The sequence below is a fragment of the Euleptes europaea genome, chromosome 12 (genome assembly GCF_029931775.1).
Source record: "Euleptes europaea isolate rEulEur1 chromosome 12, rEulEur1.hap1, whole genome shotgun sequence".
NCBI lineage: Eukaryota > Metazoa > Chordata > Lepidosauria > Squamata > Sphaerodactylidae > Euleptes > Euleptes europaea.
The window spans coordinates 15,064,468-15,087,448 of record NC_079323.1 but is presented as its reverse complement, the minus strand read 5'-3'; the positions used below and the strand labels follow the sequence as shown (position 1 = coordinate 15,087,448).

General features: G+C 44.8%; 1 protein-coding gene across 1 annotated transcript in view; it reads right to left on the bottom strand.

The window, feature by feature from the left end:
* Window positions 1-804: 804 nt before the first annotated feature.
* Window positions 805-22,981, bottom strand: part of CNTN5 (contactin 5) — a 368,571-nt gene continuing 346,394 nt past the window's right edge. The window contains exons 17-23 of the mRNA XM_056858114.1: window positions 22,508-22,578; window positions 20,979-21,213; window positions 14,342-14,451; window positions 7,608-7,794; window positions 6,580-6,692; window positions 3,401-3,566; window positions 805-981 (exon numbers count right to left, since the gene is read on the bottom strand). Of these exons, the coding sequence (XP_056714092.1) occupies window positions 878-981; window positions 3,401-3,566; window positions 6,580-6,692; window positions 7,608-7,794; window positions 14,342-14,451; window positions 20,979-21,213; window positions 22,508-22,578 (986 nt within the window). The 3' untranslated portion in view covers window positions 805-877. The remainder of the gene's footprint in view (window positions 982-3,400; window positions 3,567-6,579; window positions 6,693-7,607; window positions 7,795-14,341; window positions 14,452-20,978; window positions 21,214-22,507; window positions 22,579-22,981) is intronic.

Sequence of the window (22,981 nt, the reverse complement as noted above, 5' to 3'; positions counted from 1 at the left end):
CCATGATTAAGCTAGCAATGACAGTTTCATGGATATTTGCATTTGCTGATCAGCTGTATTCTGGCTATTAAAAATAAACGCTTTCTCCCCTGGCTGCTGAGGTGGACGATGTTGTATTGAAAAATAAGAGGGCTGAGTTTTACTCTCTGTCCAAATGCTTCACATTTACCTCGCAAAGCAATTTTTTTTTAAAAAAAGTGTCTCATTATATACCCGGAGAATACAACAGAGCTGGAAAACAATAGAAAATTACATACCTGGCTAACCTGACATGGCATTAGGAATTTCATGAAAGGTGACATTTTCTACAGCGATTTAGAAAAAGGGCCACCTAACATAGCTTTTGCCATGCCTTGTCAAGCTGGGAGGGGAAAAAAAAACCTAATCGTGTGGAAAGAGGGAAAGGGGCGGGGGGAGAAAACCCACTTGTATTTATCAAACGTTGATCTCAAAATAAAATCCATAACAAGTCAAACAAAGTAGATGTACTGTACTAGACATCACAGTTTAAGCTACTAATGGTACAAGACTGGTGCCTGCTAATATAAACATATTAGAAAAGTAAAGTAAATTTGACAGAAATTTAATTTGCTTACAAAAGTTCGTTTCATACAATCTGCATATTTTCGGTTGGGCAATAAACGTCTCCTCCCCCAAAGAGGACATTTAGAAAAACTGAAGAGAAGGAACCTGATGAAGTATTTTAGCATTTATTCTTCCCCCTCCCTCAACACTCCTGCGGCACCGCGTGCATTTCCATATTCCTCTGACAGTTCACTCTTGGCTTTTTTCCCCCCTTCTGGGGACGCAGAGCTCTCTCCGTCGGCGTTAGTGGGCTAAAGCAATCAAACAGATGAAAGAAAAAGGTCCACAGTTTTCACCATGAGGTTGATGGAACCATCAGTACTAATAGAAACGTTACAGTTGACGAGGAAGTGGAGAACGCTCGTAGGCTTGATTGAGAACTTGTGACTTTTCCACCTGAGATAAACAAAACAACGGTGAAAAGAAACAAGCAGCTGACCCCATCATACATTGCAAGAGTCCCGAGGTCCCCTAACTTGCTGAGCCGAAGTCATTCTTGCAATTTTAAGAACAGGTACCAGATTGTACTGAGGCTGTCGTACTTTGGAACATATTATGAGAAGACAAGAGTCACTGGAGAAGACAATCGTGCTAGGAAAAGTTGAAGGCAGCAGGAAAAGAGGAAGACCCAACAAGAGATGGATTGACTCTATAAAGGAAGTCATGGCCCTCAATTTGCATGATCTGAGCAAGGCTGCTAAGGATAGGACACTTTGGAGGATATTGATTCATAAGGTCGCCATGAGTCGGAAACGACTTGACGGCGCTTAACACACACAACACACCAGGTGCCACCATAAAATGGCTGCCATGGTAAGCACAGCCAACCACAAATTGGCTGCCATGGGGTCAATCACAAAAACACCAGGAGGTTTCACACAGTGGCCAACAAGTTATACTGCAAAACCAACAAACAGGGCAGCGAGGAAAAGGCCTTCCCATGATGTTGTCTCATAGCACTGGGTGTTAGGTTTTCTGCCTCTAGGGTTGCCAGGCCCCTCTTTGCCACCGGCGGGAGGTTTTTTGGGGCGGAGCCTGAGGAGGGCAGGGTTTGGTGAGGGGAGGGACTTCAATGCCATAGAGTCCAATTGCCAAAGTGGCCATTTTCTCCAGGTGAACTGATCTCTATCGGCTGGAGTTCAGTTGTAATAGCAGGAGATCTCCAGCTAGTACCTGGAGGTTGGCAACCCTATCTGCCTCTGAATATGAAGGTTCCCTTTAGCCACCATGGCTAATAGCCATTGGTGGACCTTCCCTCCAGTTCACTGGTCCAACTGAAAATAATCCAACGATAAACCATCTCATGATTAGAAACCAAGTGACACACATGGGTGGATCAGTAGGGTAGCCAAGCTCCAGGTGGTGGAGATCTCCTGCTATTACTACCAATCTCCAGCCGACAGAGATATTCACCTGGAGAAAATAGCCGCTTTGGCAATTGGACTCTATGGCATTGAAGTCCCTCCCTCCCCAAACCACGCCCTCCTCAAGCTCCGCCCCCCAAAACCTCCTGCCGGTTGCAAAGAGAAACCTGGCAACCCTATGGATCAGCCCTAAGTTTTAAAATGGATTCCTTTAAATCAGCATGCTGAAGAACTATTTATAGAGTCTCAGGCCTCTGCTGGCAAGACTGGGAATAAATTTTTTTGGACTTGAGATATAGAACACATGGAGGCATCCATGCTATTTTTGCGCCAGTGCAGGAATCAGCATTGGCTATGGTGGGGCAGATGCCCAGGCATACCCCTGCTGTGAGATAATTGGTTTCCTTTTCTTAAAACTTGCACACTTCACACCACAGTAAAGTGGAAAATGTCAACTTTATTACTTTATGGTGATGGGTTGTGAGAGAAAGCAAGCATCTGCTAAGCTCTCACCAAGGTGCCAAAGGACAATTTGCCCACTTTAACCACACACACACACACACACACACACACACACACACACAGTCTTTGCTAATAGCATATCAGTGGACAACAAAGAGACTTTTTGGGGGGATTTCTGCATGTCACAGAAACAACACGAAAAGCTCTTGGAAGCAGTGTGTTGTTCAGGGTGGTGGAGAAATATGGACTGTCGGTGTCTAATCTTTGTGGCCAATGCTCTGATAACGGTGCCACGGAGTGCAAGCCATTGCTCTAGAGAAACATCCTCAGGTGTTGTTTGTATTTTGCTTTCTCCAGAACAGGAATTTTGTGTTGGTCCATGTTGAAGACACTTCTGTCTGGGCAAAGGCCAGATGCCAATTTTACTGAATAGCACTTCAAATAAAACCATGGAAGGCATATTTCCTTCCTTTTGGGTTTATACAAAGTAGTAAAAGGTAACCAAGAAAGCAAATTTTTGTATGATTTCTCTTCTCTCTAGAAATGGATAAGAGAGTGGTTGAAGAGGAAAAGGTAGTGCTAAAGGGGAGGGGTCAAAAGGAAGGGGTGTGGTTAGAGGAGGAAAAGGCCGTACCAAAGGGGAATAGCCCCACCCCCAGTTTTATTCTGTTGCCCAGGGTCCATGAAAATGTGGAACCAGCCCTGTTTGTTATCATGTGTCATATAGGGGTCATTAATGAGGATTCATATATAATTCAGTGTTATCTTGCCATACCTAGACTGTGGTTATAATGGAAGCAGCTTTGAAATGCAGCATGGGTAGGGTTGCCAACCTCCAACTGGACTCTATGGCATTGAAGTCCCTCCCTTCCCCAAACTCCACCCTTCTCAAGCTCTGCCCCCCAAAATCTCCAGGTATTTCCCAACCTGGTGCTGGCAACCCTATGCATGGATGGGAATCTACTTTGGATCGTCACAGTTGGCCTTACCTGAAGTGCACGGTACCCTGATTTGGGAACTCGTTCCATCCCCTCCTTCGCTGACTGCCCGGACTTCTATGATATAGACACCTACATCAGGAAGAAGCACCACTGCAGAGGTTTTCTGCGTCTCAATGACTTCACTGTTGCTGTGACCTTCTTGTCTATACAGCACCTGTGGATGACATGAACAGCCGTAGAATATTTAATTCCATGAAAATTCACTTCCAGACTCGAGACAATAACAATTAAGGCAAGGAATAAAAAATGCTGGGTTTGGAATAGCAAACTGGAAACTGGAGGTTTGGGTAACCTTACCCGAATCCTCCTTTGCCTATCTAAAGTCCTCTAAGGCATCAGGTAGTCTTAGTTCTTTCCTTCCTGTATAGGGTTGCCAACCTCCAGGTACTAGCTGGAGATCTCCTGCTATTATAAGTGATCTCCAGCTGACAGAGATCAGTTCACCTGGAGAAAATGGCCGCTTTGGCAACTGGACTCTATGGCATTGAAGTCCCTCCCCTCCCCAAACCCCGCCATCCTCAGGCTCAGCCCCCAAAACCTCCCACCGGTGGTGAAGAGGGACCTGGCAACCCTATCCCTGTACCACTGGCAAGCAAATCCAACGGAGCCTGAAGTGAGCCACAACATCACCCTTCAAGTGGCCACTCCAGCAACTGCAGCATGGACCAGCCCAGCAGAAGCATGTGGTTAGGAGAGCCAATCAGAGCAGGGCTGTGGCTCTAAGAACTCTGCCACAACAGCACAAGGATCTTCTCTGTGTGACTGAAGAGAAGTGTGTTAGTAGGGTTGCCAAGTGCCCGGTGGCAGCGGATAAAATCCCGTCAATCCACCGGACTGAGAACCGCGGGCAACGTGTGCATGCGCGCCCGCGCGACGTGCCCACGTCACTTCAGGATTTACCCGGAAGAGACGCGGACGCTCTAGCAACCTCCACAGAAACTTTATGGAAACTCTATGGAAACTGCAGAGATTGATAGAGCATCCACGTCGCTTCCGAGTAAACCCGGAAGTGACGTAGGCGCGTCGCACAGGATGTGCGTGCACACCGCACGTTGCAGCAGTGGTACTGAAAAGCTCCTGGCGATGGAGCTATGGGACCTGGTAAGCCTATGTGTCAGCAAGAAACTGTTTTAAACAATATGAGTATTTTAAAAGGCGTCCTCTTCAGCAGGGCTTCTGCTTGAAATGTTGAAGAGTTACTATTAGAGTGATGCACGACCCTGATATTTTGTGGTTGGCTCCGCCTCTTGTGGTGGCCATTTTGTTGTCACCTCCACCTCCTGCAGCAGCCCTTTTGTAGTTGTGCCCACTGCCTAGGGTTGCCAACCTCCAGGTACTAGCTGGAGATCTCCCGCTATTACAACTGAATCTCCAGCCGATAGAGATCAGTTCCCCTGGAGAAAAGGGCAGCTCTGGCAATTGGACTCTGTGGCATTGAAGTCCCTCCCCTTCCCAAACCCCGCCCTCCTCAAGCTCCACCCCAAAACCTCCCGCCGGTGGTGAAGAGGGACCTGGCAACCCTACCACCGGCCTGTGTCAGAATTCCAAAGGTGTCCACAGACTTAAAAAAGGTTGGCGATCCCCATCATAAAATGGGGTTTCAGAGAGGGAAAGAGTGCTTTAGCTCGTATCTGAGCATGTAAGAAGATATGCATTTTAAAAAAAAGATAGTGTAAATGTCTCTTGCCTTGAAAACCCTACAGGGTCGCCATAAGTCAGCTGTGACTTGACGGCACGCGCACACAAACTCTGTGGTTATGTGTGTGTGGAAGTAAACGTAGGATCAAAGTTAGCTCGGTTTTGTTTTGTTTTGTTTTTTTGCTGTGGGCTGATTTTAAATGACTCTTGTGGGTTAAGACCAACCCAATCTCTAATCCACCGCAAATTTAAGAAGCCAGATGCTACAGGAACAGATTGCTGAGTATCCCCAACTTAATAATAACAAATCTCTGTATTTGCACTTCTACTCTATAAAGAAAATATTAATTTTAATGGCATTTATGATGCCTCATGCTTCTGCATTTCCTTAAATCCTACCGCAAATACTGTCAAATGGAAGTGTTAGCGCAGATTTCACTGCAGTCTGTTCCTATTAATAGTCAGATGTGCTGGTGCTAATGGCATCAGGTAGCATATATTATCCAGTTTACAATCCCCAGTTGACAATTACTATTTCCAAAATCTACTAAGAGTTAAGGGCATTTACTTCTCTTGTAGTCTACTTTCCTTATCTGGTGTTTGGGAAACAGGCAGGAAGCACTGCCCTCCCCACCAAACAGATGATCTGCATGACTGTAAATTGTTTGAAAGGGTTACATAGCTGTAATCCCAGCTACTGCCCATGCACCCATACTAGGGTTACCAGCCTCCAGGTACTAGCTGGAAATCTCCCGCTATTACAACTGATCTCCAGCCAACAGAGATCAATTCACCTGGAGAAAATGGCCACCTTGGAAGGGGGATTCTATGGCATTATACCCCATTGAAGTCCCTCCCCCCAAACCATGCCCTCCTTAGGTTCTGCGCCCCAAATCTCCAGGTAATTCCCCACCCAGAGCTGGCAACCCTAACCCATACATATATCTGGATCAGGGCTGTGAGTTTGGTTTAGGGTTGCCAACTTCCAGGTACTGGAGAGAACTTCCAGGTACTAGCTGGAGATGTTCTGCTATTACAATTCCAGCCGATAGAGATCAGTTCATCTGGAGAAAATGGCAGCTTTGGCAATTGGACTCTATGGCATTGAAGTCCCTCCCCTCCCCAAACCTTGCCCTCCTCAGGCTCTGCCCCCAAAACCTCCCACCAGTGGCAAAGAGGGACCGGGGAACCCCAGGTTTGGTTACTAATTAGGGTTGCCAGCCTCCAGGTATTACCTGGAGATCTCCTGCTATTACAACTGATCTCCAGGTCAGGTCACCTGGAGAAAATGGCCCCTTTGCCGATTGGACTCTAAGGCATTGAAGTCCCTCCCCTCCCCAAACCCCGCCCTCCTCAGGCTCCGCCCCAAAAACCTCCTGCCGGTGGCGAAGAGGGACCTGGCAACCCTATTACTATCTCTAACAATACTGAACATTCAGGTTTTACAACAGAATAAGAAAGGTACAATAAAGGCAAACAAAGGAACACAGCACTCCAGGGACTAAGATGGAGAAAAATGACAGACTGACCTTGTATCCCATGACATCCGATTCGTTTGCTAAAGGCCTAACAGGTTCCCATCCCAGAGAGATGTGAGAGCCATCTTGTATCCATATAATGTTGCTTGGCGCTTGACTAGGAGCTGAGGACAGATAACAGCAAAGAAATGATAACAAATCTTTGAAATTCATTCCGGAACTTTTTTGCCACCCCAAAACCCCCAAACTCTGCCAGTTAATAGTTCAATTTTTATTAGGTTTATGTTTGACTACCATCTCTGCTGGACAAAGTTCAGAAGTGCAGTCTCTCACTCTGGGGCTACTTTCACATGGAGGATTGTCCCTGTTTCAGCCAGCTAACTTGTCTGGTTTCCTTTTCTGTTTCCAAACGGTGTCCAGCATTCATGCCCCAACAGTGGGCAGCCCATTTTTTCCCTTCTAAAAGATCTTTCTTCCCATGTTGCTGTTGGGTCGATCTTTTTAACATGTCCAGAAGGGAAGGGATACCTTCAGTTTCAATGAAAAGGGAGACACCCATCATTCCTAGGGTCGCCAACCTCCAGGTGGTGGCTGGAGATCATCTGCTATTACAACTGATCTCCAGGTGACAGAGATCAGTTTGCCTGGAGAAAATGGCCGCTTCTGAAGGTAGACTTTATGGCATTATACCCCATTGAAGTCTCTCCCCTCCCCAAACCCCACCCTCCTCAGGCTCCACCCCCAAAATCTCCAGGTATTTCCCAACCAGGAGCTGGCAAACCTACACCCCCCCATGTGGAAGCAGCCTAGGAGTGGCATCTAATAGCAACTCATTTCCCTTCCCTCTTCTGTGTCAAAAATTCTTAGCCTTGTTTCCCAGAACGTTAGCTCGACTGGCTCCTGTGAAGGTCAAACTATTCTCCATCGCCTTTTGAGAATACACAACAGATCTTTTGACCTGAGATCAGGAATTGAAACAACAGAGCAGTTTTTTCTTTCTTTTCATTTGTTATAGAAAGAATTGTAGGTACCGAAGGCCCTTGCAGGGCTGAACAGAATTACCAAAGTTGAGAACTCACGGGATTTCTTGGTGGCTGTGCGGACTATGTTGCTAGGCGGTCCATATCCTGCTGCGTTGAACGCCTTCACTCTCATGTGATATACGGTGTTGCCTTCAAGCCCCGTCAGAATGATGGATGACTCGTTTCCTTCTGTACGGATTTTTTCGGCTGCTTCCTCTTGTTCCATGTCTTTCCAGTAACCAACCTGCCAACGAAAAACTGTATGAGCCATGGACTAGTACGTTGATGAGGCTCCTTTTAAAAGAACATTTAGAACAATGTTGAGATAGTTTCGCTTCACACTTGTAAAAGAGCTAAGCTTACTTTGCTTAAGTATATTTTATAAATAAAGAAAAGAACACAGCAACAATGGCCAAATAATTCACTAGTACATACTATAATCCCATAAAAATCGTGAATGCTTTTTGCACTTATCTTAGACCTCTGTCAAGGATGCTGAGTGTCTTGGAAGTTACGGGAACTTTTCTTTAATTTATTCCAGTGTTTGTATAAACTTCAAGACCAAGACTTGTACTGAATGTATTGAAACAGAGCAGACCTTTCTAACTCATTTTGGTGAGCAAATATAGTAATATCTGATCCTTAAGTTGTACGTAAGTGCTTTTGAATTTTTACTTGAACAATAGAACAGACATTTGTTCCATCACAGTAAATACAATTATAATCACATATAGCGTTCCTATTCTGTGTTCATACACACATATTTTTGGGATTATAGTATGCACTAGTGAATTAGTTGGCCATTGTTGCTGTGTTTTTTTTCTTTATTTACCTTATTCTGCAGCGTAAATATATTTTATGGCATATTTGTTTGAAACCAGCAGCTTCGTGATAGGTAGATGGACGGACAGTTGGTTTTGAAGATTTTTTTCCCCCTCAACCATTTTGTTTTTTAGGTTTTGGGTTCATCGTAGGTTTTATTTTTCCACTTTTTCCAATGATTTCCGAAGACCACCAAGGGGAATCTCATGGTCAAGAGTATTGTGTCTGAAACAACCGTATCAGCTTTAGCTTGTCTTCGAGAAAATGCTTTTTTGTTGTATAGTTATTTTTCCCTTACAGAAATCTCATCTGTTCCGAGGAAAAGTTCCCACACAAAACATGCCTGTGGTTCACTCTCAAGTGGCATCTGGAATACCATTCATAGACGGGTTTCACATTTTCACCTCATTGAAATTCAACTCACCTGAAGCCAGCATGAGATGCTGTGACTAGCCAGACAGAATAGGCGAGAATAAGCACTGACAGGAAGTCAAAAATACTTCAGCGGAATCAAGGACAGCCCACCTCTGGTGAGTCTTCAAAGAATTTTACTATTCAAACCTGGCAAGCTCTGACTGACTGATGTGAGGAAGTGGCAGGAACAATATTTCCTTCCTTGGTGAGACCTGTGCACAACTACAAAGCTCCCGAGTTGGGGTAATGAATTGGAGATGACAGAACACCCGAGGAAACCTTGTAGTGGGTTAATCACACCAGAGCAGCGTCGCTGGGGGACAAAGAAGGGCTGAGGATTCGGTTGGAGTTATTCGGATATGAACCGGTTCCTGTCAAAAGCAATTCAGGAAGAACCCTCTGCACTGTATGCCTCCCCCTTCACACACCAAAGCCCAAATCGTTTTTGATGCTTACAAGTTCACAGTAGTCGTTGCTTGCTTCTGCAGAGTTTCCCCCCACTCTCTAGAGATTATGCTGGCAGCCCATGAATACTGAACGGTTCTTTTGCAATCCAGTCAGTATGGGCAACCAACATCTTCTACAACACTGTTCGCAGTCTACAAAATATTCACTTAAGGGTGACTTTGGAAACATTCAGTTGGAATTGTCAAAAAGGGCAAGTGTCCAGTAGCACCTTAAAGACTAACAAAAAATATTTTCTGGTAGGGTATGAGCTTTCGTGAGCCACAGCTCACTTCTTCAGAATTGAATTCAGTTGGAAGTGCAGCAAAACTAAGGCTTCTTTGCATGACTATTTCGAAAGCCAAGACAAGTCAACCTTTTTCAGTGGGCTTGCAAGATTTTAAAACTGATTTTGTGAGTAGAATACCATATGCCAACTTGAGGGCCACCATCCTGAAGACAAAAGATCTTTGAAAGGAGGATGCTGTGAGTAGTAATTTGGGTATGTGTGGATAATCATGATACCGGTTCAGTGTGCAAATAAACTGTCATCTTAACATATGGAAATTTAGGGGACTCTGCTAATCTGGAATTACGTTCCAGAATTCACACTGATTTATGGAAACCTCCTTTGGATCTGAAAGCCAGCGTGGTGTAGTGGTTAGGAGCAGCAGACTGACTCTAATCTGGAGAACCGGGTTTGATTCCCCACTCCACATGAAGCCTGCTGGTTGACCTTGGGCCAGTCACAGTTCTCTCAGAACTCTCAGTCCATGCAGAGGCAGAGCCTGGCAAACCACCTTTTAACGTCTTTTCCCTTGAAAACCCCTACGGGATCACCATAAGTCAGCTGTGACTTGATGGCACTTTCCACACACACCCTTGCTTCTCTTCCATGACACTTGCTATTTAACTTGCTGACAAAGTCTTAGAGCTGAACGAAGCCCTGTAGGACATCAACCCCCTTCTCAAGGCAGAGAATCCAAAGTTAGAGCATTCCCTAGCTCTGACCTGCCTCAGCTTGAAGACCTTCAGTGAGGGACAGCCCACCTCCTAGGTCAAGGGTTCCCAACTTTGTGGAGACTGTGGACACTTTGAGTTTTGAAAACAGGAAGTGGGCACCACCACAGAATGGCTGCCCTCTATGGGAATTCTCTGTCTAATGAGACCAGGGCCCTGAAGGGCTTAACTCAATTCTGCAGGGCTTGCAAGACAGAGATGTTCCACCAAGCCTATGGTTGAGGGTAGCGATGGTAATACATCTTTAAAATGGCCTCCCTTTCCTTTTCCCCTCCCTTTTTTCTTTTTCTTTTCCTTTTCCCATCCCATTCCCCTCTCCTTTTCCTTCCTTCCTCCCCTTTCCTTTCTTTCCTTTCCTTTCCTCTCCTCTCCTATTTCCCTCTGTTTTTCCTATTGTCTACCCATCTCCTCCCCCTTGAAGTATATTATAAATCTGGATGGTTGGGTCTAGGGTTGCCAACCTCCAGGTAGTAGCTGGAGATCCTACTCATGTTCAGCTTGCCAAGTGTCCCACATCCTAGAACAGTACATATAGTTCTTTTTGCCTCAGTGCAGAACTTTGCATCTGTCTCATTATTATAACATCAGTACAATATAAGAGCTGATTACTTTCAGAATAGGCAGCAAAGTGTATTTATTGGCTAGAGCATTAGAGTAAGACATCAGTGACTTATAGTGCATATTCCCCTGGAAATAAGTCCCATTGAATCCAGTGGATCCTGCTCCCTAGTAAATGAGTTTAACATTACTTCCTGGGGTTCACATTCCTATTCTGCCATAACGTGCACTAGGCCAACTTAGTCCAGCCATTCTGTCTCAGCCTAACTAACCTTACAACTTTACTGAGAGGATAAAAAAGAGAGGGAGAAATCATGTACACCAATATGAACTGCTCAGGGGAATAAAAAAGGAGCTCTTTAGATGAGATTAAAATGTAATGGACAGACGACGGCATGGCTGTTTTATTCAAGAGGGCACACTCTTTCATTAAAGTAGGTTTCCCCAGGCTTCTCCACAGCTGCACTTCCCCACATTTTTAATGCTAAAAAGAACCAATCTTTCCCTGTTACTTATGGACATAAGATGTCTCTCTATTCCTTATGGCTGCCTGAATCAGTATTCAGCAATGCTAAAGCAGGTGAACTTTGTGGACGGAGATGAACACATGTATGTGCATTCTGACACTGCCTCATGGGAACGGTAATTTCTCCCTGCGTTCGCCAAATTCTTATTGTTTGTTTCAACAGCAAAGGAAGCGTCTCAGGGCTGCATGATTGTGTTCTTGTCCTACAATGATCCAGTGCTTTTTTTTTATAGGGAAGGTATGCAGGATGTTCAGATCAGGAACTTTTCATGCACCCTCTGCTTCTCACTTGTCCTGAAAGCCCCTTGCTGGGGTCACCATGAAGTCAGCTATGACTTACTTGACAGCACTTTACGCACACACACAAACTTTGTTCCTGTCTTGGGGCAGAATAAATTATGCTACTCTATGTGAGTGTGTGCGGGTGTAAATATGCACAAATACATATACACACAACGACTCACTTGTGGACCTTGCTCTGCCTTATGGTTTTGGTAAGTGTCAGCAAAAAAAAAAAAAAAAAAAACCAGGAGAGGGGTTGCTCCTGTATAACAGGATTGATATTCATGCCAGTTTCTCTCTCTTTCTTTGTCATCGTGGGGAACTGCAAAGAACTTAATAGTACTCTAAAAATTTCAAAGTAAGTATACTTTGATTAAAAGAAAACAAGGTCGGGGGGGGTGTTACTGACAAACTTACAGTAGCATCAAAAAATAACACCTGCCGATGGCAACCTTTGCACAAAGCCTGGGTGACATCATCAGAAGCGCTGAATGTCTGTTCAAGGATGACTGTGAAATTGGACAAATTGCCGTTCACACTCAATGCGAAACACATCACACCTGCAGCCCCAAGTAGGTCACGGAGGACTTATCCATCCTGTCACTTCGGCCAGCAAAATAGCAGACGTTTGTGAAAGCAACACACAAACCCCAAACTCTCAAGAAAGCCACTCCAATAATCACCATATTGCTAAACAACCAGCAGCTGGTCAAGGCCACAGAAGAGGCTCCTGATACTGAGGTGAATAAAGCTTGCTTAGATACCAAAGACTACCTCTTTTGTAATAATAATAATAATAATAATAATAATAATAATAATAATAATAATAATTGATTGATATGGTCACTGACCAGCAAAAACAAACAACAGCCACAACAGATACCACAAAGACTACCTCAGAGATGGCTAAACTTGCTGACACTCTGATCCACAAGACAACAATTTTTTTATTTCTTTATTTGAAATAAATGAAAGAATAAATACATAAATAAACAAGACAACAACAACCAAAAAGAAGACATCCTTTGCGTTCACTCATAAGCCTACACCTGTTTGTAAGAATTAGTCAACCTGCGTTCACTTTACAAATAAAACTGGGGAGCAGTAGCTGTTTAAACGTGGGGTTTAAATTGACACTGTTGGCTGTCTGAGTTATGGTTGCCAACCTCCAGATGGGGCCTGGAGATCTCCAGGAATTACAACTGATCTCTAAACAACAGAGATCAGTTCCCCTGGAGCAAATGGCAGCTTTGGAGGGTGGACTCGGTGGCGTTATACCCTGCTGAGCTCCATGCCCTCCCCAAACCCTGCCCTCTCCAGGCTCCACCTCCAAAATCTCCAAGAATTTTTCATCTTGGAATTGGCAAACTTAACATGGGTTGAATTGTATTTATTTTTAAATTTTATTTTACAAAATGTATAACCCACCTTGCTTCCATCACAAGGTGGCTAACAAATTAAAACATACATAATAGAATCACATTTTAAACCAGTAACCTCCCCGCAAAACATCATCAAAACAATTAAAACCAGAGATAAAATACATATAAAGACAGGAACACAACAATTAAAATATTGGGCAGGAAGGAGGGATCCCTGAGGGCGTGCCAAACAAAGCCCCCCCCCCCCAAACTTCCCTTGCTGGCACAAAATGATAACAAATGGGGACAGACAAATATCCCTGGGGAGAGAGTTCCAGAGTTTTGGTGCCACCCCCAAGAAGGCCCTCTCCCTTCCCCCACCCCCATTTCCTGGGAGTAGAATCACTGGCTTCTCCATAGTAGGGTTTTTAAACTGGAGCTTCTTAAACTGGAGGAGGCATTGGATTTTGAACCCTGAACCCTGGGATGGCTGTTTATTTGCATGCTTTACAAGAAAACATTTGTTGTGCCTACTGTGGAAGCACTTGTCCCAAAATTGGTACAAGCCAAGAACTGAGGAAACAGGGAAGAGAGGGAAGCTGGTAGAGCTCAAGGAATACGCCAAAACCTGTACTGTGAATACTGCACCATCGGAGGGAGGAAGGAAACAAGGATCCGGGGGTAGCTGCCATTATTGTTAATGCTTACTTATTAGATCCAGTCTAGCTGATAATAACTTTTCCCATGGTGATCAGAGTGGCCCCTCGTAGACAGACCAGGAGGGGTGTTTGGCCAGGGTCTCAAACTCAAAAGGGGCCTCAGATTCAGACACTGGTTATTTTTTGAGCATCTGAGACGTTTTGCAGCTTGTTTTTATGTGCCTCATGTGTCATTGTATTTTTATTATGCCCGAGGGACTCAAAAGCTGGAAGTGACCCAGGCCTCTTGGTGAAACAGCTCCATGTATTTCTCCCAAAGACCTTGTAACAGATGAGTTATGCATTATTTGCATGTAACAGTCAATGGAGTCTTACCTGGATAACCCCTTTCATTTCTAGGGTTGCCAGGTCCCTCTTTGTAACCGGCAGGAGGTTTTTTTGGGGGCAGAGCGGGGTTTGGGGAGGGGAGGGACTTCAGTGCCATAGAGTCCAATTTCCATTTTCTCCAGATGAACTGATCTTTATCGGTTGGAGATCAGTTGTAATAGCAGCAGATCTCCAGCTAGTACCTGGAGGTTGGCAACCCTATTCATTACCAATATTCAGTGATGATTATAATGTTTACTGATGCCTTTCTTTTATCAGCAGGAGAGTTAGGGAAAAAACAAAACAAAGCTGGACACAAATAATATTGTATATGAGTACCTCAAATCCCTGCGGCCTTCCCAGGCTCTCTTTACTATGCCTCCATGAGACAAGAATCTCTGATACAGACAATCCGGTAGCCTTGACATCATTTGGAGCATCGCTGGGTTCTGTAGTGAGGGGAAAAAAATTGAAATAACAAAGCTCAGTCGTGACTGCTTGAGTCTGTCAAAAACGCTACAGTTGAAGCTGTCATATTCTCCCCTTAAGTCTCTCTTGTTACTGCAAATAAAACTTCACGTTTGTCCTGGAATATCAGACAAGAAACATCACATCCCATACGTGATTCCATCATATTCTTATTAATGATGGGTTCAGAAAGGTGGGTTTTCCTGAAATCTCAATTCCATATCTCGCATGACCACATGAAGCTGCCTTATACTGAAGCTGCCACTCCTATACATGAAGCCAGCTGGATGACCTTGGGCTAGTCACACTCTCAGCCCCACCTACCTCACTCACAGGGTGTCTGTTGTGGGGAGGGGAAGGGAAGGCGATTGTAAGCCGGTTTGATTCTTCCTTAAGTGGTAGAGAAAGTCGGCATATAAAAACCAACTCTTCTTCTTCTGCTGCTCAGACTGTCAGCAGCTCTCTGGAGTTTCAGGTAGAGTTCTTTCACAACACCTACTACCTGATCCTTTTCACTGGACATAGTGGGGATTAGGTTGCCAGCACTGGGTTGGGAAATACCTGGAGATTTTGGGGGTGGAGCCTGAGGAGGGCGGATTTTGGTGATGGGAAGGACTTCAATGGGGTATACTGCCATAGAGTCCACCTTCCGAAGCAGCCATTTTCTCCAGGTGAACTGATCTCTGTTGCCTGGAGATCAGGTGTAATAGCAGGAGATCACCAGCCACCATCTGGAGGTTGGCAACCCTACTGGGGATTGAACCTGGGACCTTCTGCATGCCACGTAGATGTTCTACCACTGAGGCACAGCCCCTCCTATGCTAAGTATCAACTGATTGAAACAGGATTTGAATGAAGGTTTGACAACTTATAGAATACTGGCATGCTCAAGCGGTTGCTAACATCAGGCCAGCGTGGCTACTTATGCATGTAAGTGCCGTCAAGTCGCAACTGACTTATGGTGACCCCAGCAAGGGGCTTTCAAAGCAAGTGAGAAACAGAGGTGTTTGCCATTATCCTCCTCTGCAGAGTCTTCCTTGGCTCTCTCCCATCCAAGTACTGACCCTGCTTAGCTTCTGAGATCTGATAAGATCCAGTTACACCATGCCTCCTTCCCTCCCTGTGCATGGCTATCCATTAAGAAAGAATGTGTTTCATGGTGCCAGTGGAGATATCCGCTGTCTCCATCATCACCTCCTGGTGCTTAAAGGAAAGGGGAGAATTCCCCTCTTCCCTACTATTGCCCCTTAGTGGTGGCTGACACAGTTTCAATTACTGCTTTAGAAGAAGAAGAGGAGTAGTAGTAGTAGTAGTAGTAGTTGGTTTTTATATGCAGACTTTGTCTCCCACTTAAGGAAGAATCAAACCATCTTACAATCACCTTCCCTTCCCCACAACAGACACCCTGTGATGTAGGTGGGGCTGAGAGAGCTTGATGAGAGTTGCGATGAGCCCAAGGTTACCCAGATGGCTTCATGTGTAGGAATGGGGAAACCAACCTGGTTCTCCAGAACAGAGTCTGCCGCTCATGTGGAGGAGTGGGGAATCAAACCTGGTTCTCCAGATCAGCATCCACCACTCTTAACCACCACACCACACTGGCTGAGTAATGATGATTTAACTGGTATGCAATGACTTGCAAAAAACTGCCTCTTCATTTTCAAAGCCTGTGCTAGGAGTTCATCTGATGTGGATGAGTATTAAACTAGCCCAGGCTAGCCTGATCTCATCAGATCTCAGAAGCTAAGCATGGTCTGCCCCAGTTAGTACTTGGATGGGAGACCGCAAAGCCCTGCACTGGCATCCCAGGGGGCGTTCCCGGTGTGTTCCGGGGAGCGGAGCTGCCAGTAGGCAGGTTCCAGTCCCCTTTCGGCCTGGCATGCCAGTGGGGAGAGCAGCGTTGCTGCACCTGCTTTTTTGCTGGTGCAGCCTCACTTTTCTCAATGGAGCAAAATGCCCCATTTAAAAAATAAAAAGCTGACAAAAGGCTGTTTCATGCCTTTCGGTGGCTGGGAAACGGCTTTGGAGGTGCCTTGGCGGTGTCTCGGCCAAGCCATCTCCAGCCACCAAAAGCTCAGGAATGGGCTGTTAGATATCATGTGCCATATATCAAACACTGAGTTGTGGTGTCAGTGGGCATCACAGAGCGAGAGGGAGACGATTCAGCAAACAGTGGGGCACCAGAGAACACTCAAGGTCAAAAACCACAAAAGAAAATTTGGAGACTTGATTTGGAGGAGCAAATTATTAAAAAATATTCTTTGGTGCAGACCACTTGCCAGTGTCTGGAATGAAGTCATACCTTATATAATTTCTCTGGAATCCTATTCAATGAAGCTGCAAACAAGTTCTCATGTTTTCAGAGCACAAAGCAAGCAGTTTTATGCTTCAATATTATCCACCCAATGTGGTTCCCTTTGCAATTGGCTCACCTTGTTTGCTGTTTTATGTATTACAAAGATATGCGCATCAAAAGCCATTTCCTGGATTTTATATCATTGAAGCAATTACCGTCTTGTCAGGGAGATTGCTGTGGGACAAATAATTTGCAATCTACACAAAATGTTGGGTGGCAGTTTTCTATAAATGTTGAAATCATTTCTCTTTCATGGAATTCACCAGACAGAAATGTTTACGTATTGCCCAGAATGGAAACTAAGCTTTCTGCCACATGGGAATAGAAATCAAGTATTTTGTTTAATGTATGAAACAAATGCTTTTTATGCGTATTGCACAAAATTATTTACTGAAGTAATACAGCTATTAGACACTAAAATGCAAATTTTAAGGGAAAAGATAGTGAATGTAATATCTATGAATAAACTGTATTATAATTTTGTGAGTGTATGGAAATTGTGTTTTTATTGGTTTGGACTGGAACAGGACGATTCAATCTACTATAATATAAAATAGTCCAAAACTCAGTCCGACGCTGCATGTTGTTTGACTAAAACTGAGAATAAGATTGATGGATTCATTAGTTTTTCATATAATTGTTGCCAGTGTTATGATCATAACCTTTTATTAATATTGTGGTATCAACTTCTAACAATAAATGTCTTGGCAGAACTGTGTTGATGAAAAAGTCCAATTGGAGTGTGTATATATATATACACACTCCAATTGGAGTGTGTGTGTGTGTGTGTGTGTGTGTATATATATATATATATATATACACACACACACACACACACACACACACAAAACATTTGAAATATTTTGTGTCACTTCTGGTCGCTTCAAGGTCTTTGCAGAGTGACTTATTCTCTTCATACCCATGATATCATTTGAAAGGTCCCCCACCCCTAAACCTTTCTCCCCTACAGCAGCGCTGACCCATCATGAGAAGCCAGTTATGTCCCCTGTCTGGAATCAAACTCAGTCCTGTTCTGTATTGAAATATAAGTGCAGCTGAGACCACTTCCCTGTTCTATTTGACTCCAGCTAGACAGCAGCTTCTGTTGTTGTGTCTCACTCTGAGAGGTAATTTCAGAACTATTTGTGGGTAATCCTCAGTTTCTTTCTGCTTGCTCCTCCCCAACACTTTGTAATGTTTCTTTGATTCTATATGTGGGTTTCTCCAAGAGGCCAGTAGGACCATTTCAGGTCAGGAGAATGGCACAGAAGGGGCTGAAGCTCCTTCTCTATGCACAGTGCAGGCGCAACACAAATTGGGGGTCTTGTGCTCAGGAGTGGAGGAAGAGAAGAAGAGTTGGTTTTATAGGCCAACTTTCTCTGTGACTTAAGGAAGACTCAAACCGGCTTACAATCAACTTCCCCTCCCCTCCCTGCAACAGACACCCTGTGAGGTAGGTGGGGCTGAGAGAGCTCTAAGAGAGCTGTGACCAGCCCAAGGACACCCAGTTGACTTCATGTGGAGGAGGGGGGAAACCAACTCAGTTCACCAGATCAGCATTTGCTGCTCATATGGAGGAGTGGGGAATCAAACCTGGTTCTCCTGATTAGAGACCATCCCTCTAAACCACCACTCTTAACCACCATACCACGCTCATGTCTGATTGTTTCACTGGGCTCAGGGTGGAGACCTCAGGTCCAGCCCATATACTTAGTGTTGCCAGGTGCCCCCTGGACACCAGTGGGGTATAGAAGGGTAGGGTTGCCCGATCCAGCTTGGGAAACTCCTGGAGATTTGGAGGTGGTACCTGGGGAGGACAGGGACCTCAGTGGGGTACAATTCCATAGAGTCCGCCCTTCAAAGCATCCATTTTATTCAGGGGAACTGATCTCTGTAGTCTGGGGGAGCTGTAATTCCAGGGGAACTCCAAGTAGCACCAGGAGGCTAGCCTCCCTACATGTACTCCATACTGCGTACATCTTATCTGGCTTCTTTGTATTTCGTTTCCCTGCTCTCAATCACAGGCTTGATCATAAAGACGATCAAATTATCCTGAAGCTCAGGATAAAGCTCCACTCAGGTACCTTGGTCATCTGTACCAAGCTGTCATGTTAAGCAGGCTTCATCGAACAGCAGATTCAGACATTTGGTCAATGGTCTGGCGCTTCCTTAGGGTTGCCAACCTTCAGCTACTAGCTGGAGATCTCCTGCTATTACAACTGATCTCCAGTTGATAGAGATCAGTTCACCTGGAGAAAATGGCCACTTTGGCAACTGAATTCTATGGCATTGAAGCCCCTCCCCTCCCCAAACCCCGCCCTCCTGAGGCTCTGCTCCAAAAACCTCCTGCCGGTGGCGAAGAGGGACCTGGCAACCCAACCTGTTTCCCAGCTTAGAAACTCCACCTTCCCCTCCTGAGAGTCTCTTTGGACAGAATGCGAATGAATTAATGCTTGGTGCATAGTATGCAAAAAGAAGATGCTACCTTTTGCTTGTGGAGATATTAATTATCTCCCCAATGGCTTCCTTACAGCAGAGGTAGGATATGGACAGGCTGATGGATAGAAAACAGGCTCTGTTAGATTAAAAAATGTAAAAGGCATTTCCATGTTCATGAATATAGATGGCCCATTTGTAATAAAGTGGCAGGCCTGCTGGAGCTTTCAAAATAACGGGGTGTGTGTGGAATGAGGGAAAAATATGCCTTGGTTATGGATTACCAGGACTGCTTCCCACGGGGATAGTGGTACTAATCAAAGAGGAGTTTAATATGCTCCTCAGTACAATTCAGTTGAAAAACAAATCAGAGTAGGTGGCTGTAGTGCAGATTTTAGAGGATCACAGGTGAAAGTTACTGCTCGGGATAATAAAGAAAAACTACAGCACACAGGTGAAGGGGGAGAGATTACTGGCAAATCAATCGCTCTTCTCAGAGACAACAATCAGAGAGGTGGGTTGGGTTTCTACCTTTATTGGTCCTGCTCCTTCGCTTTTAGCAGCAGCCTAACATACAAAAATTTAGCAAGTGAAGCTAGGGTTTCCAGGTCCCCTCTTCCCCACCAGCGGGAGGTTTTTGGGTCGGAGCCTGAGGAGGGCGGGGTTTGAGGAGGGGAGGGGACTTCAATGCCATAGAGTCCAATGGCCAAAGCAGCCATTTTCTCCAGGTGAACTGATCTCCATCGCCTGGAGATCAGTTGTAATAGAGGGACGTCTCCAGCCACCACCTGGAGGTTGTACAGAAAAGTAGCACTAATGACTAAACGGAAATTGTTCAAACAATGCTTATGACAATAAATGTATAACCAAACCACGATTGTGTATATTGATTTTATCACAACACGCAGTATATATTCTCTTAGAGAATCACACTTGCTGTTATGCAAGGTTACAACACATAACACCCAAGTATATCAAAATTATACCACCAACAACATAGCAAAGAACTTTGCAAACTGCAAATGACATTGACAAAGTCCCTAAGTGTACAAGTGGTAACCCAATAGGTTCTAGCACTATACAAACATCCTAAATTGGAAGTAGAAGCACGTAGAAAAAATAATGGTGAGACCAACTAACGAAGAGAAGGGGTTCCAGTAAAAGACCCTTTTGATATACTAGTGTGTTATGTGTTGTAACCGTGCATAACAACAAGTGTGGTTGAATGCATGAACCCACGAAGCTGCCTTATACTGACTCAGATCCTTGATCCATCAAAGTCAGTATTGTCTACTCAGACTGGCAGCAGCTGTCAAGGTTCTCAGGCTGAGGTCTTTCAAATCACCTACTTGCCTAGTCCCTTTAACTTGAGATATCGGGGGTTGAACTTGGGACCGTCTGCATGCCAAGCAGATGCTCTACCACTGAGCCACAGCCCCTCCCCTCAAGATTCTCTAAGAGCATCTATATTGCACATTGTGATAAAACCAATATACACAATCATGGTTCGGTTATACATTTATTGTTATAAGCATTGTTTGAACAGTTTCCATTTAGTCATTAGTTCTACTTTTCTGTACATTCTTCAACGTGTCTAAGCGCCACCTGGAGGCTGGCAACCCTACTTATTGACCTGTGTTGTTTCTAAGCAAGCACACTTAGAATCAAAGTTGTCTTTAACACAACACAATAGAAGGTAAAGCTACGCAGACTCACCTCCCTCCGCAGAATGGATAATAACAATAGGACTGAAGGGCCCGTCTCCTTTGTTGTTATAAGCACCAACTTTCACTTCAAATGGAGTTAGTGGTGGCACGCTCTCATCTCTGTAGATGAACTTGGAGGCGTCAGACGAGGTTACCATTTTTTCCTTCCAGCCCCTTGCCTCGTTGGGCTTGAAAGCCACTATGTAACCGAATCCTTCTCCATTCTGAAACTCTTCGGAGACTGGCTAAAGAAAGATGAATTCGGTTACTCTTTGGGTCGGGTGTGGCCAAGGAAATGAGAGACAATCTGTGAAATGCTCTCGGTTAGCAGGATTAAGAGAAAATATGGTTTAAACACAGCGGTTCTTACAACTGCCCAATACTGGAAGAGTACAGAATTGCTCATGTTGGGACTAGGGCTGACAGGTCTCCCAGACTGGTGGGAGACCTCTTCCTGGCAGCCCCCTTTCCCCACTGTCACTTGGGTGAGCTTGCTGGAGGTGGGAATTGTTGTTGCCAGCAACACAGTGACATCACTTCCAGCATGAGCTGGAAGTGATGTCACACGTAGGGGCGATATTGTAGCATTCGTCTCAAACTCTAGAGTTTGGGGCGAATGCTAGAGCATTGCTCCTTTGCGATGACATCACTTCCAGGTCATGCTAGAAGTGGTGTCACTGAGTTGCCGGTGACATCACAAGGTAAGGAGAGGGCCCCCCTGCATCATAAATCTCTTGATGGTGGCCTGCCTCAGGATGGCAACCTTAGTTGGGACGCTGCCAGAAGGACCACCTTTCTTCAGCCTGAGCTTGCCTGCTGAATATTTGAAGCTCTCAGGGAAAGGACCATGGCTTAGTCATGGCGAACACACTTTGCAGATAGAAGATTCCAGCCTTTAAATTTTTTCTACCGATTTTTTTTTTTGCACAACCCTAAGCAAAACCCAACACAGACTACCCTCTTCCAAGGCAGCAGAGCTTGACAAAATGTGTGGTATTAGTACACTGGGCAAGTTTAAACATGCATCAATTTTTTGTTGTACACATTCCTAAGAACTCTCCCCACCCAGTATCTGGAGGTTGGCAACCCTACAGCCCAAGGAGAAAGGGTTAAGAAGCCCCCTTTCCACCCTCACCTCATCCTCCCTCTACTTGCATCTTCTGCAGTTATACTGTGTAAAAACAAAAACCTTCCCTACAGAAATCCCCGATCTAACATGAAGTTCCTTCCTCACATCGACGTTTAAATCTATGCAGGCAGCTGCCAAGAAGACAGTGTCGTGCCAAGCTCAGGTTCAAATTAAGCTCCGGATAAAACAAAAACATAATGAATAGGACATTCTTTTTGTGAAGCACCTTACCCTTCACGCTGCACCGCGAACCTTGGGGAGGATTTAACACACATTTTAAGAAAACGATCTTTTGTGTTCCAACCTTGACAAGCTCGGCTGTGGGGAAACCTCAGCGCAGACCCCCTTCCTTCCCCTGCCCTCAAAGAAGACGACATGAAATGAGGCCTTTAATCAAAAGGATCCCTTACCTCCCACGCTATTACTAATTCATGCCGTCTTCCACTTCTGCCACTTACATTCGCCGGAGCTGTCTTTGGAACTGTGAACAAAAAAGAGAGAGAAAGAGACAAATCAGACCGTCCAAACCAGTGATGTTTTCCCAAAAGGAATCGCCTTGCCAAGAAGATGATACGCCCTGGGTGAATCGGGTCAAAAATAAAAATAATGAAAGCGAGAGAATAAGGGAGGTGGTACTATCAAAGCTTCAGCCGGCGTGTTTGTGACTCTTGTTTTGAGGAATCCTGTAGCAAAGCCCATGAATTCCAACAACAAGAGTAGAAATGGAGGAGCAGTATTTAGACTATATACCTTCAATATGTCTATGTGGATTTGAAAATGTGTTTTAAAAACCTGTCAAAATTGAAAATAAGCCCCTTTCCCTATTTTATCTACCAAATTTGAATGAAGGCTGAATACGGTTGCCAAGTCCCCCCTGGTCACTG